Here is a 12,256-nt window from a genome sequence, read left to right as displayed (position 1 = left end):
TTGTCCCACATTGGTTTGGAATAAAGACTTTCCCCCCTTATATACAAGAGCTCTTTTGAAGCTTGTAGAATTGTATAGCATAGAGGTTCTCTCGCGCGGGGGGGGGGGGGGGTGCAATTCAAATTCCCGGCACCTGGGGGCACGAATGTCGTCCAGAAGGCTGGCCTTGCGGGCTAAGTTATGCCAAACTTCGGTATCATTTTGCACCAATCTCGTGCTACAAGAGAGCACGAGAGGTTGTGGTGCAAGGGCCAAAACTGGGTGAGGTCGAAAGAGTTGAGACCGAACCCTGTACGCCAACGGTCTGGAACCCGAAAGTTCTGACTGTTGAGGAGATTGAATTCATCTGTTACGGAATTAATTTTCTATTAATTCCAATTTTGAATTCTGAATTCAATTCTCAGGTATTGGCCTGCTATTATAGCTATTGGAGAGCCAGCTTTAAAGTGCCCTAATAAAAGCTATTTAATCCTTCAACCCTATATAAGAGAGGGTAGAGGCAGTAGAGATTTACACACAGAGTGCTCACTTGACTCTTGCAAAAAAACCAACACCAAACACTAGCCAAATTTCTTCATCTTTCCTTCCCTATTTTCCAGAAAATAATAATCTTATTTTTTGATTATTATTTGTTTTTCTACCAACGGTTCCTACACCATTAGACTACTACTTCTTTTTTTTTTTTGACTCATCTTATTGTATATATCATATTTCAGAACATTTCTAATATGTACATTGATTTCTGCTATATTTGCATTGGATGGGAGGATGCACCAGTACACAACAAGTACACAAGAACTCTAGAGGAGCTGAAGAGCTACAAAGCTGCTGAAGAGTTTTTCCAGATCTTCCAATCTGTCTATGTGCATCAAATCCAAATGCTCGAGAAGTTGCAGTCGAGAAAGAGCAAGCTTGACAAGAAGCTCAAGTGCAGTCGTTCCTGGAGAATGGTCTCACAAATGATCTTTGCCGCTGCAATTGCTGTTGTTCTCATCTCCTCAGTGGTGGCTACAGCCATCGCTGCACCGCCTGTTGCAGGCGCACTGGCCGCGGCTACTGTCATTCCCATTGGCGTAATAGAGAAATTGGTTGATTCTCCTCTCAGGAAATGTGAGGATGCCATCAAAAGACTGCACGAAATCATCAACTCGACTGAAGTTAGAATGTCTGTTGCCATCAAAGACTTGGGCACCATAAGCATGCTGATTAACAAGTTGGAAATTGAGATAGAATCATTATTAAACAAGGAAGATTTCACAACTAATGAAGATGGTGCAAATATTTGCATTGAAGATATCAGGAGGAAGGTTGATTTCTTCATAAAGGATGTTGATGATTTAGGGGTGCAAGCTCGTATTTGCAGCAGCAGTGGCGGACCCAGTGTGGGGGCAGCTGCCCCCCACTCCCCCCACCCCACCCCACCCCTTTATATATATGTATGTATATGTATACATATATAGCATGAAATATTATATAAAATCAATATTTATGTTGAAAATGCCAATAATTTGAGTAGCATAGTTGGTTGAACTCTAAATTTTGTCTTATATAAAAGGCTTATGTCATGGGTTCAAATCTCATTAGCACAATCATTATTGTATGGACCATGGTCCACACAAGTTGTGTGGACCATATTTTGTCTACTATAAAATAATGTACATTCAGTACAAAAATAATGTACATTCAATATAAAAATAATGTATATTGTAGACAGGGGATATACATTATTTTTGTTCTGAGTGTACATTATATTTTATAATGTACATTCAGTACAAAAATAATGTACATTTAGTATATTAAAAATATACTTTTTGTTATGGTCCACATAACATTGTGTGGACCATGGTCCATACAATAATTTGCCTCATTAGCACCACTTTTAATTATTCTCTCTTTCATTTCTTCACAAGATAAATTAATTTTTTTTGTCTACTTTTTATGAATAATTTAATTAACAAATTAAATGCTCTTTTAGTCTAGTTTTTATAAGTCATTTAATTAATGTAGTATACAAGTTTATAATATACTTTATTGTATTCGAATTAATTTAGAAAAATCGATCTAACTAAAAGAAATTAAAATTTAAAAGTATTTGTGAATATATATTGTTATTCAAATTATTTTATCTAATTGATTATGTTTCATATTTTCTCATAAATATATTGTAATTTATAATGTATTTTGTATTTTAACCTTAACATTCGCCCCCACTCAGATGATTTTCTGGGTCCGCCACTGTGCAACAGTGATATACAGAGAGCCAGAATTCTTATATTGCAAACAATAATGAAGTACCCTAACCATTAGACTACTACTTCTTTTTTTCTGACTCATGTTATTGTATATATCATATTTCAGAACATTTCTAATATGTACAGTGATGTGTATATTCTTTTATTGTAACTCTCTTTGCTAGCTAGGATCGTCAGAAATTGCCTTTATAGGTGACTTGGTAACTTGTTACTATGCCATTTTATTATCTCTGATTGTCTGAATAGTCATCTGCATAAAGTATGGTATTTACATAAGTTAACTGCAATGCTGCAATAATATGGCAATGATACGTGATGATTTTTATTTTTTTAAAGTTTATTTATTACTCTTAGTAAGAGAATATTTATTCCTGAGCTTTCACTCAGTCATTCAGTGTCAAATGTGCTATACTGCTATAGTACTTTGCTTTGTTACCACACCAAACCTATTATATGGTGATTTAAAATTCTTTTAAATGAACTTCAATATCTCATAGAATTCCTTTGGAATAATGCAGCCAATGGGGTTCTCAGAGTTGTTTGGCCTTCTTGTGTGGCTTGCAGTTATATTTGGTTAGGTATTCTATCTCTTCATTCGTTTAATGGTTTAGAAGGTAGTTTGTCTCTGATGATTATGCTGGTACGTAATCTTTTAATCAAGAAAATCTAAATTCCTCTTTCCTCTCCTGTTTTTTAATTTTTCTAATTAATAATTGATATGCTGATGTTTTTGGTTTTTAAATTGAATTCTATGATTCTAAATTTCTGTTGGTGAACAACGTAGCTGTTGAAACCAAAGGGCCATAGCTGACCGGCTCAAACCCCCGCCTTGTAGCCCTAACTAACAAAAGACCACAAGGAAGTAAACCAACCTAGTTTACCCATAGCAGACCGGCTCAAACCAAGGGGGAAAGGATTTGAACTCACGACCTTGTGGTTATAAGCGTGAATCTCTTGCCATCTTGGCTGGGGTTACCCCCGCAAGATATGATATTTGATTTTAAAAAGATGTGGATCTCTTTTATTTATTTATTTGTCGCACTCGTTGGTTCTTTTATTCATTGCATATTTTATGTTTGATAAAAAGACTAAGAGAGGTTTTAAAATAGATTGTGTTTTTGTTGTACTACTAGATAGTAATAGTTCCACAACATATATGCTTTTGCTGCCCTGCTCTCATTGACAATAGAAGTTATAAAGCTACTTTTTTCTGTGGTTGAATTAGTTTATCTAATAAATTACATATATAGTTTCTCACTTTCTCATAATAATTTATGCTAAAACAATCTTTTTTTTTTATGCATTGAGAACCAATGATTGCTGTCCAGCAGGCAGCAACTTAACTTTGTCATAGATTAAGCATCCTATCCTGCAAAAAACATTGATTGTTTCCTTTCTACAGGCTTGCTATTTTTTAGTAAATTTGATACAATAAGGGTTTTCTATTGTGTTATTTTCTTCGTATATGAGAGGAAGATCGGAGAAAAGATTTCAAACGGAGAGCAAATTAAAGAGAGAGGAAAAGTACATTGGAAGAAGGGCGTTGCGTTGAAAACTGCAATTTTACTGTTTCAGCAACAGCTATGAACTTTGTTGGGTATGCTCTTAAAACCATTGTTGGGTATGCTCTGCAATTCATCTTATCTTTATGCTCTATAAGTATGTGCTTCGTTAATTTATGTATGTTTGTGAATATTAACATTACAAAATTGTTCCATCCCATAGATATTTGCTTTTCTTTTTTTCTTTTTTTCTTTCAAGATTGCCATGAAAGGAAAAGGTTAATATATCCTCTAAAGCCTTGAAGCTCAGTCTATTGCTTGGGTGACCCATTGTTGCACTTAGCTTGACTCCACTCATATTTCTCATACTATGTTACTATCAGTACTGTTTGTTGTGGTGGTTGGTTCTATTTGAAAATAGGATTCACTGAAACTTAGGGGAGTGGTTTGGTACTGAAATGTCTATTATAGTGATGTTTTTATTCTCCTGTGAAGCATATTAGTACTCTCTCCGGGATGAGAATAAATATTTTGAGAAAAAAAGTTTTAAAAGTATAATGTGCTTAAAGTGTAACACCAGGAAATAAGAAATGAGAAAATAGGAAACTAGAAACGGAAAAATGACAATATTGTTTATTGGTTTTGTATCCCCTTAATTGGTTTTTCACCTTTCTTTATTATACTGACATAGCATCACTAGCTGCTGCAGTAACTGTTAGTCATGCAAATAGGAAAAGCCATTTGAATGGACAAACACCATATATCAGGTTCAATAGTAAAATTATTTCAGTTCTTATGATTCCATTAGAAGCAAGTTTGATTTTAGATGGTAGTTGTGAGAATTCCCTGATGAAATAGCAAACTAGCTTCTAGCAGTGTCATTTATCATTATGATACGATCACGAGATATACTTCGCGTTACGGGCCTATGGAATACTGAAGAGGAGGAATAGGAAGACTTAGCTCTACCTATGGTGGCAGTAGAGAAGTCTGAGATTAAGGACAGAGAGTTGGAAGAAGAGAAACCTTCTTGAGAGATCTTTATTCAAATTCCAACTTCTCCTTCAATTACATACTCTTGTCATATTTAAGGACTACCAACATACTTAACTAAGGAAGGAAAGATAATTACCAACTATAAAGAGATTCTGAATAATATTGAAAAAGGAAAGAGAATAAATAAGATTGCTTAAATCAAGGGCATGGCTGATCTGTGAGATTTGAGCCTTTTGCGGTAGTACTGTTGTCCCACGAATGCATCATCACCCCCGTCCTGGAGATCAAGCTTGTCCTCAAGCTTGAAGGATGGAAAACGTTGGCAAAAATCATCTAAACTTTCCCAAGTGGCATCTTCTTCCTGCAAGCCTTCCCATTGCACTAATAGATCTGTATTCCCTCTGTTCATACGAGTGGCAAGAATGTTGGCAGGACGCAGTTCAAAACGCCCATTCACAGCGGGAGGCAACAACGGTGTAGTAACCGGTGGAGGCCCATTATACTGCTTTAGGAGTGAAACATGGAAAACATTGTGCACTCTGCAATCACTTGGCAATTCTAATTGATAGGCAACTGACCCAATTCGTTTCTGCACCTGAAATGGCCCAAAATACCGATGTGAAAGTTTGTGAGTGCGCCGCATGGTCAAGGAGTTTTGGCGGTACGGCTGAAGACGAACCCACACCCACGCCCCAGGCTCATAGGATATATCCCGGTGTTTTTGGTTGTAGGTTTGCTCCATACGAGATTGTGCCGTTTTCAAGTGATGTCGAGCATCATGAAGTATTTCATCCCTTGACTTCAAAGCCTCGTCGACTGCAGCTAGCTTTGAGAGGCCCGGCTCATATGAGAGGAGGCGAGGAGGATCCCTACCATAAACCAGCTTAAAGGGGGTGGTCCGTAAAGCCGAATGGAAAGAGGTATTATAGCAATATTCTGCCCACGCAAGTGCCTCCACCCATTTACGTGGATGGTCCCCAACAAAGCATCTTAAATAGAGCTCAATGGTGCGGTTGACAACTTCTGTCTGCCCATCAGTTTGAGGGTGGTAGGCTGACGAACGAGCCAATTTAGAGCCGCTAAGTTTAAATAATTCATTCCAGAAACCAGAAGTAAAGATTGGATCCCGATCACTCACAATAGACTCCGGCAATCCGTGAAGCTTGAATATCTGAGAAAAGAATGCTTGTGCGACTGAAGAAGCAGTGTATGGGTGTTGAAGGGCAAGGAAGTGAGCATACTTGGATAACCGATCGACGACCACCAGGATAACCGATTTCCCATATACATTCGGTAGGCCTTCAATAAAATCCATGGATATGTCTGCCCAAATCTGTTCCGGAATGGAGAGGGGTTGGAGAACACCGGCAGGGTGAAGGTTCTCCCATTTGTGACGTTGGCAAACTGTGCACTGGCTGATGAAATCTCGAACATCTGAAACCATTTTTGGCCAATAAAATTCACGCCGTAGGCGGTGGACTGTTTTCTGAACTCCCTCGTGTGTTGCATTATGGGTGGCAGCCACTATGCGTGAAGTGAGAGCAGTATCTGGAGGGATGAATATTTTTCCCTTGTAAAAGAAAAGCCCATTCTGGAAGTTCCAGCCAAGAGATGAATCAGCAATCTTTTGTTCGAACTCCGCTAACCTTGGAAAAAGGCGTGTATGGGTCCTGATGTCGTCCAACAAGTCTGAATGATGAATAGAGAGGGCCAAGCAGCTACTACTTTCTAGCTGGTTCTGTCGTGACAGAGCATCAGCCACCGTGTTAAATTTTCCAGGCTTGTATTGAACCTCAAAATCAAATCCTAGCAGCTTGCTCATCCAATGTTGTTGCGGGGATGTCGTCAACCGCTGTTGAAGGAGATATTTCAAGCTGTAATAATCTGTTCGGATGACAAAGTTCCTGCCCCAGAGATAATGCCGCCAATTCCGTACAGCTTGCGACAACCCAATCAATTCCCTTTCATAGGCTGGAAGCTTCAAGTGTCTGTCTGCTAGCTTCCGGCTGTAAAAAGCTATTGGATGATCATTTTGGTGAATCACTGCACCAATGCCACTACCTGAAGCGTCACATTCAACCACAAATTGAGTGGAAAAATCTGGAAGTTGGAGGACAGGCGCTGAACACAAAGCCCGTTTGAGAGAAATAAAAGCAGCCTCGGCCTCGGAGGACCACTTAAAGTTTTGATTTCGTAAGAGATTTGTAAGTGGTCCTGCAATGATACCATAATTCTTGATGAACCGGCGGTAAAAACCAGCAAGGCCCAAGAAGCTTCTAAGAGCTGTGGTAGACCCTGGCGTAGGCCAATTGGAGACGGCTTGCACTTTCGTTTCGTCTACTGCCACACCTTGGCTAGATATCACATGACCCAAGTAGCTTACATGATCTACTCCAAATGTGCATTTACTCTTCTTTAAAAAGAGTGTGTGTTGGCGCAGCAAGAGGAAAACCAGACGCATGTGTTGGAGATGCTCCACCCAAGAAGCACTGTATATTAAAATGTCGTCAAAGAATACCAATACAAACTTCCGCAGGTAGGGACCGAAGACCTCATTCATCAAAGATTGAAATGTGGATGGTGCGTTAGAAAGGCCGAAGGGCATCACCAAAAATTCGAAGTGGCCATGATGAGTCCGGAAAGCCGTCTTTTCAACATCTTCGGGGTGCATTCTAACTTGGTGATAACCGGATCGCAAATCCAACTTTGTGAAAAATTTGGAGCCATGTAGTTCATCAAGCAATTCATCAATGATAGGTATAGGGAACTTATCTTTAACTGTTCGGGCATTTAGTTCCCTATAGTCAACGCAAAACCGCCACGACAAATCATGTTTTCGGACTAACAAACATGGTGATGAGAATGGAGACTTGCTAGGTCGAATGATGCCGTGATGAAGCATATCCGCACACTGTTTTTCTATCTCATCTTTGAGGAGCTGTGGGTAACGGTATGGTCTTACAACCACAGGGTCTGGTCCGGATTGCAAAATTATGCGATGATCGCACTCCCGTGCTGGTGGCAGCGCCGTAACTTCAGAAAAAATGTCACTAAAGAGGGCAAGCAATCCCTCTAAGACGTCTGCATTTGAACTTGGCGGTGGAATAGCATGCAGAGCAGGGAAAATGCATCCTTCTTCTGCTGTCCAGGTTACTGCAGTGTTGCAGTGGTAGAAAGTCATCTGCAATGAGTTGAAATCCCAGGTTATAGGGCCCAATTCTCTCAGCCATTTCACCCCTAAAACCATCTGAAACCCAGCCAAAGGAAGCACAAATAATGTTGCTGAAAAACTGTCGTGTCCCTTGGTGAAAGTGACTGCCTCACATACACCTAAAGCAGACAAACAATCCCCATTTGCCACTCGCACGCGGAGGTCCTTAAGCGGTGTCATTCGGAGTCCCAAATCACGCGATGTCTCAGCGTTGATGAAGTTGTCTGAACTGCCCGAGTCCAAGAGTGCGACGATAACAGTGGCTGCGATTTTGACCCTCACTTTCATCATATTCCCCTTTGTCACCCCGGAGATTGCGTTCAAGCTGAATGCCGGGGAGTCCTCCGTGTAATCCTCCAAAGCAGGTGGTTCTTCACCCTCCTCTAATGTCCATAGCATAAAGAGGTGTCGGCATTTATGACCTGGAAAATATTTTTCATCACAATTGTAGCATAAGTTTTTGGCTACGCGTTCGGCCTTTTGTTCGGGTGTGAGGAATTTAAATTTGGGCTTTTGTCGGTTGGGTGATGGACGTATGGGTAATGGAACACGGGCGGATGACGGGGCAGTTTGTGTACTGGTGTGCAGAGGTTTAGGTTTGGAGGACAAAAGGCCCAATAGGTGGCATTTGCGAGAAAGATCCCTGGCTGTGTTGATAGCTTCATTCAGAGTCGTTGGTTTGGTGCGCTCCACATCTATACGGATTATTTCATCCAATCCACCGGTAAACAAATCTACTCGCTGGTTGGGTTGTACTGTGCCTGCCCGTACCAACAGTGTTCGAAAGTCTTTGACATACTCATCGATATGCCGGCCTGCTTGAAACAATTGTTTAAGTTCACCTAATGCATTAATGCTGCGTGGTGGCCCGAAGCTGAGACAACACACTTTTTTGAAGGCAGCCCATGAGGAGAACTGCATTAACTCCGTTTCAGAATGGTACCATAATTGGGCTTCCCCAATCATATGGTGTGAGGCAAAAGTTATGCGATCTGAATCCTGAATATTGGCATTTCGGAAATAGGATTCGCAACGTAGCAGCCATACAAGAGGATCTTCATCTCCAGAAAACAATGGAAAGTCCATCTTAGCATATCGAATGAGGGAGTGATTATCATCCGGTGTTTCTTGGATAGCCGAATCCCCTTCCAGTTGGTGCACTGTTTCTGATTCAACTTCGGAGACTGGTGTTTTGCCCTGAGCAATCAGAAGTTGTTTCACCATTTGTTCTAGATTAACAAGGGAAGCTGCTTGTTGGTGTTGTGTTGCAGAGAGGGAAGACACAGTGGCCGAGAGGTTCTCAATTTTGTCAGCATAAGCTTCATGGGAGCGAACAGATTTCTGCAGTGCCTTGAAAGCAGGATCTTCAGTGATGTTACTGCCCATAACGCCGGCAACGGGAACCAAGTTGATACGATCACGAGATATACTTCGCGTTACGGGCCTATGGAATACTGAAGAGGAGGAATAGGAAGACTTAGCTCTACCTATGGTGGCAGTAGAGAAGTCTGAGATTAAGGACAGAGAGTTGGAAGAAGAGAAACCTTCTTGAGAGATCTTTATTCAAATTCCAACTTCTCCTTCAATTACATACTCTTGTCATATTTAAGGACTACCAACATACTTAACTAAGGAAGGAAAGATAATTACCAACTATAAAGAGATTCTGAATAATATTGAAAAAGGAAAGAGAATAAATAAGATTGCTTAAATCAAGGGCATGGCTGATCTGTGAGATTTGAGCCTTTTGCGGTAGTACTGTTGTCCCACGAATGCATCACATTAGATCCATTCTTAATTATTCAATCAATTAATTTAATGTTGAGTGTTGACAGATGGTGGTATTTCCTTGTCATGTTGAATTTCAATTCTAAATTCTGGACTCTTCTTCTTTTGACTAGTTTCAATTCCTAGGTGAAAAGATGTATTATTTCTAGTTTTTCAATCTTTCCTTGATGTGGTGGTATGATTGGCAGTAAAAAGTTAGAAGAAGATATGGGTGGTGGCATACTTTTTGGCGACTGCTGCTACCCTTGTTCCTGCAGCTCCACTCATAGAATTCAGACTTCTTTCTGATTCTCCATTCTCATGTTAATGATGACAGAATAAGTTGGATTCTGATGGGGCTGCTGTTAATTGCTTCACAATGTTCATGTTCTTGTTTCGACCGTTTTCCTGGACCCATGAACCTGGTATACAGAGGTTTATATGGTAGTAGAGGATTTGATTGTGAAAGAAAACTAAAATTTTGATCATTTCATGCACTGTAATGACTTTTCTGCATATGAAATGTATAGGTTAATTTTAGATTATAGTGTGTTAATAAACAACATTTCTACAGGATCACTTCCAAGTATTTTGGGGTTTTAAAATTTATTAAAATATTACTCCGTAATTCTTTTAATTTTAATTTTTTTTTAAAAAAAGGGTATCGCTACTGTTCCTAATTGAAACAGTAGCGGATACCCAATTTTTTTTTTTTTTAAGGTATTTCGCTAGAGTTCCACTGTTTCAACATAGGAACAGTAGAGGATACCCTTTTTAAAAAATAAATAATCTGTGACTATTCTTAGATAAGAACAATTGTAGATGACTCAACTTTCTGCAATTGTTGTAGAATAGTCGCAAAAAGTCCAAGGCTTTCTGCGATCCTAGCATCCGTGACTGTTGTACAATAGTTGTGAAACGCCCTTTACAACAGTAGTGAATGTGCAGTACAGTTGATGAGGATATAATATTTCTGAATGAATCAAATAATAAGTCTGTACAGGAATATATATAGTAGCGAATAGCAAACCTAATACAAGACTAATACTAGTAACAATAGGTAACGAATACTAATAATAATAATAGAGTCCTAATACTCCCCCTCAAGCACAAGGTGGACTAGCTACAACATTGAGCTTGCCACACAGAGTAGAGAAACGCGGACCAGGGAAAGCTTTAGTGAACACGTCAGCCAGCTGATCCTTAGTAGAAATGAAGCTAACCTGCAACTCTTTCTTTGCCACTTTGTCACGAACAAAGTGATAGTCAATTTCCACATGTTTCGTACGAGCATGGAACACCGGGTTGGGACAGAGATAAGTTGCACCCAGATTATCACACCAGAGAGTGGGAGGAGCTGCCAACGGCAACCGAAGTTCATGCAATAGAGAAACCAACCAGGTGACCTCAGCAGACACGTCAGCTAGTGCCTTGTACTCGGCCTCTGTAGACGAACGAGCAACCGTACGTTGCTTCCGGCAAGACCAAGAGATCAGATTGTCACCAAGAAAAACCGCAAAGCCGATAGTAGACTTTCTGTCAGCGGGGTCCCCAGCCCAGTCCGAATCCGAAAAAGCATGCACTGCAACAGAGGAGGATGGGCGAATAAACAGACCAAAATGCAAAGTGCCTTTAACGTACCGCAGAACACGTTTGAGCATTGCCCAATGCTCAGTAGTCGGGGAGTGCATATGCTGACAGACCCGATTCACAGCAAAAGATAAATCCGGACGAGTGACAGTAAGATACTGCAGAGCCCCAGCAAGACTGCGATACTGCGTGGGATCGGCATAAGGAACCACAGATTCAGAAACGGGTCGAGTCACAGGCACCGGAGTAGCCAACGGCTTGCAATCCACCATACCTGCACGGCTCAAGATATCTCGCATGTATCGCTGCTGAGAAAGAAACAAACCATCACCACGAGAGACCGTCTCAATGCCCAGAAAAAAAAGACGGAGCACCCATGTCACGAATCTTGAACTCCGAGGCTAAGTCAGTCAGAAGCCGAGTAACACGCGAAGCATCAGATCCCATAACAAGGATATCATCCACATAAACAAGCACATATAGAGATACAGAGTCACGAGTGTATATGAATAAAGAGACATCAGTCTTTGAAGGTGAAAAACCAACCGACACCAAGAAAGCATGTAACCTGTTAAACCATGGGCGAGGAGCCTGGTTAAGACCATAGAGTGACCTCTGTAATAAGCATACATCATCCGGTCGTGATGAGTCCTCATAGCCAGGCGGCTGTCGCATGTAGACTGTCTCTGCAAGATTACCATTCAGAAAGGCGTTGTGAACATCCAACTGCCGAATTACCCAACCGCGAGAGACAGCCAAGGAGAGAAGAAGCCGCACGGTTGTGGGTTTTACAACAGGACTGAAGGTCTCAAAAAAGTCCTGTCCTGCGACTTGATTGAACCCCTTAGCCACCAACCGAGCCTTGTGCCGCTCAATCGTGCCATCAGCCTTGCGCTTCGTCCTGAACACCCATTTGCAGCCTTCAACATTCATACCAG

The 12,256-nt window shown here is 40.7% G+C and overlaps 3 protein-coding genes across 3 annotated transcripts in view; 2 read left to right on the top strand and 1 right to left on the bottom strand.

Annotated features, from left to right (window-relative positions):
* LOC109160856 (UPF0496 protein At4g34320-like) overlaps positions 1-740 on the top strand; it is a 44,221-nt gene extending 43,481 nt beyond the window's left edge. Inside the window, exon 4 of the mRNA XM_019309101.1 lies at positions 655-740. Within this exon, the coding sequence (XP_019164646.1) occupies positions 655-662 (8 nt within the window). The 3' untranslated portion in view covers positions 663-740. The remainder of the gene's footprint in view (positions 1-654) is intronic.
* Positions 729-4,612, top strand: LOC109160850 (UPF0496 protein At4g34320-like). Its single transcript, XM_019309096.1, has 2 exons — positions 729-1,380; positions 4,446-4,612. Exons 1-2 carry the CDS (start codon positions 729-731, stop codon positions 4,610-4,612), a joined length of 819 nt encoding a protein of 272 aa, XP_019164641.1.
* Positions 4,613-4,822: 210 nt separating this feature from the next.
* On the bottom strand, positions 4,823-11,617 carry LOC109160849. The gene is made up of 2 exons (XM_019309095.1): positions 11,017-11,617; positions 4,823-9,469 (listed from the first exon to the last, which is right to left on the bottom strand). Exons 1-2 carry the CDS (start codon positions 11,615-11,617, stop codon positions 4,944-4,946), a joined length of 5,127 nt encoding a protein of 1,708 aa, XP_019164640.1. The 3' UTR covers positions 4,823-4,943.
* Positions 11,618-12,256: the final 639 nt, after the last annotated feature.

This window comes from Ipomoea nil, unplaced genomic scaffold (genome assembly GCF_001879475.1).
Source record: "Ipomoea nil cultivar Tokyo-kokei standard unplaced genomic scaffold, Asagao_1.1 scaffold2921, whole genome shotgun sequence".
Taxonomy (NCBI): domain Eukaryota; kingdom Viridiplantae; phylum Streptophyta; class Magnoliopsida; order Solanales; family Convolvulaceae; genus Ipomoea; species Ipomoea nil.
The sequence above is the reverse complement of the archived record's forward strand: the minus strand, read 5'-3'. Positions and strand labels throughout refer to the sequence as shown.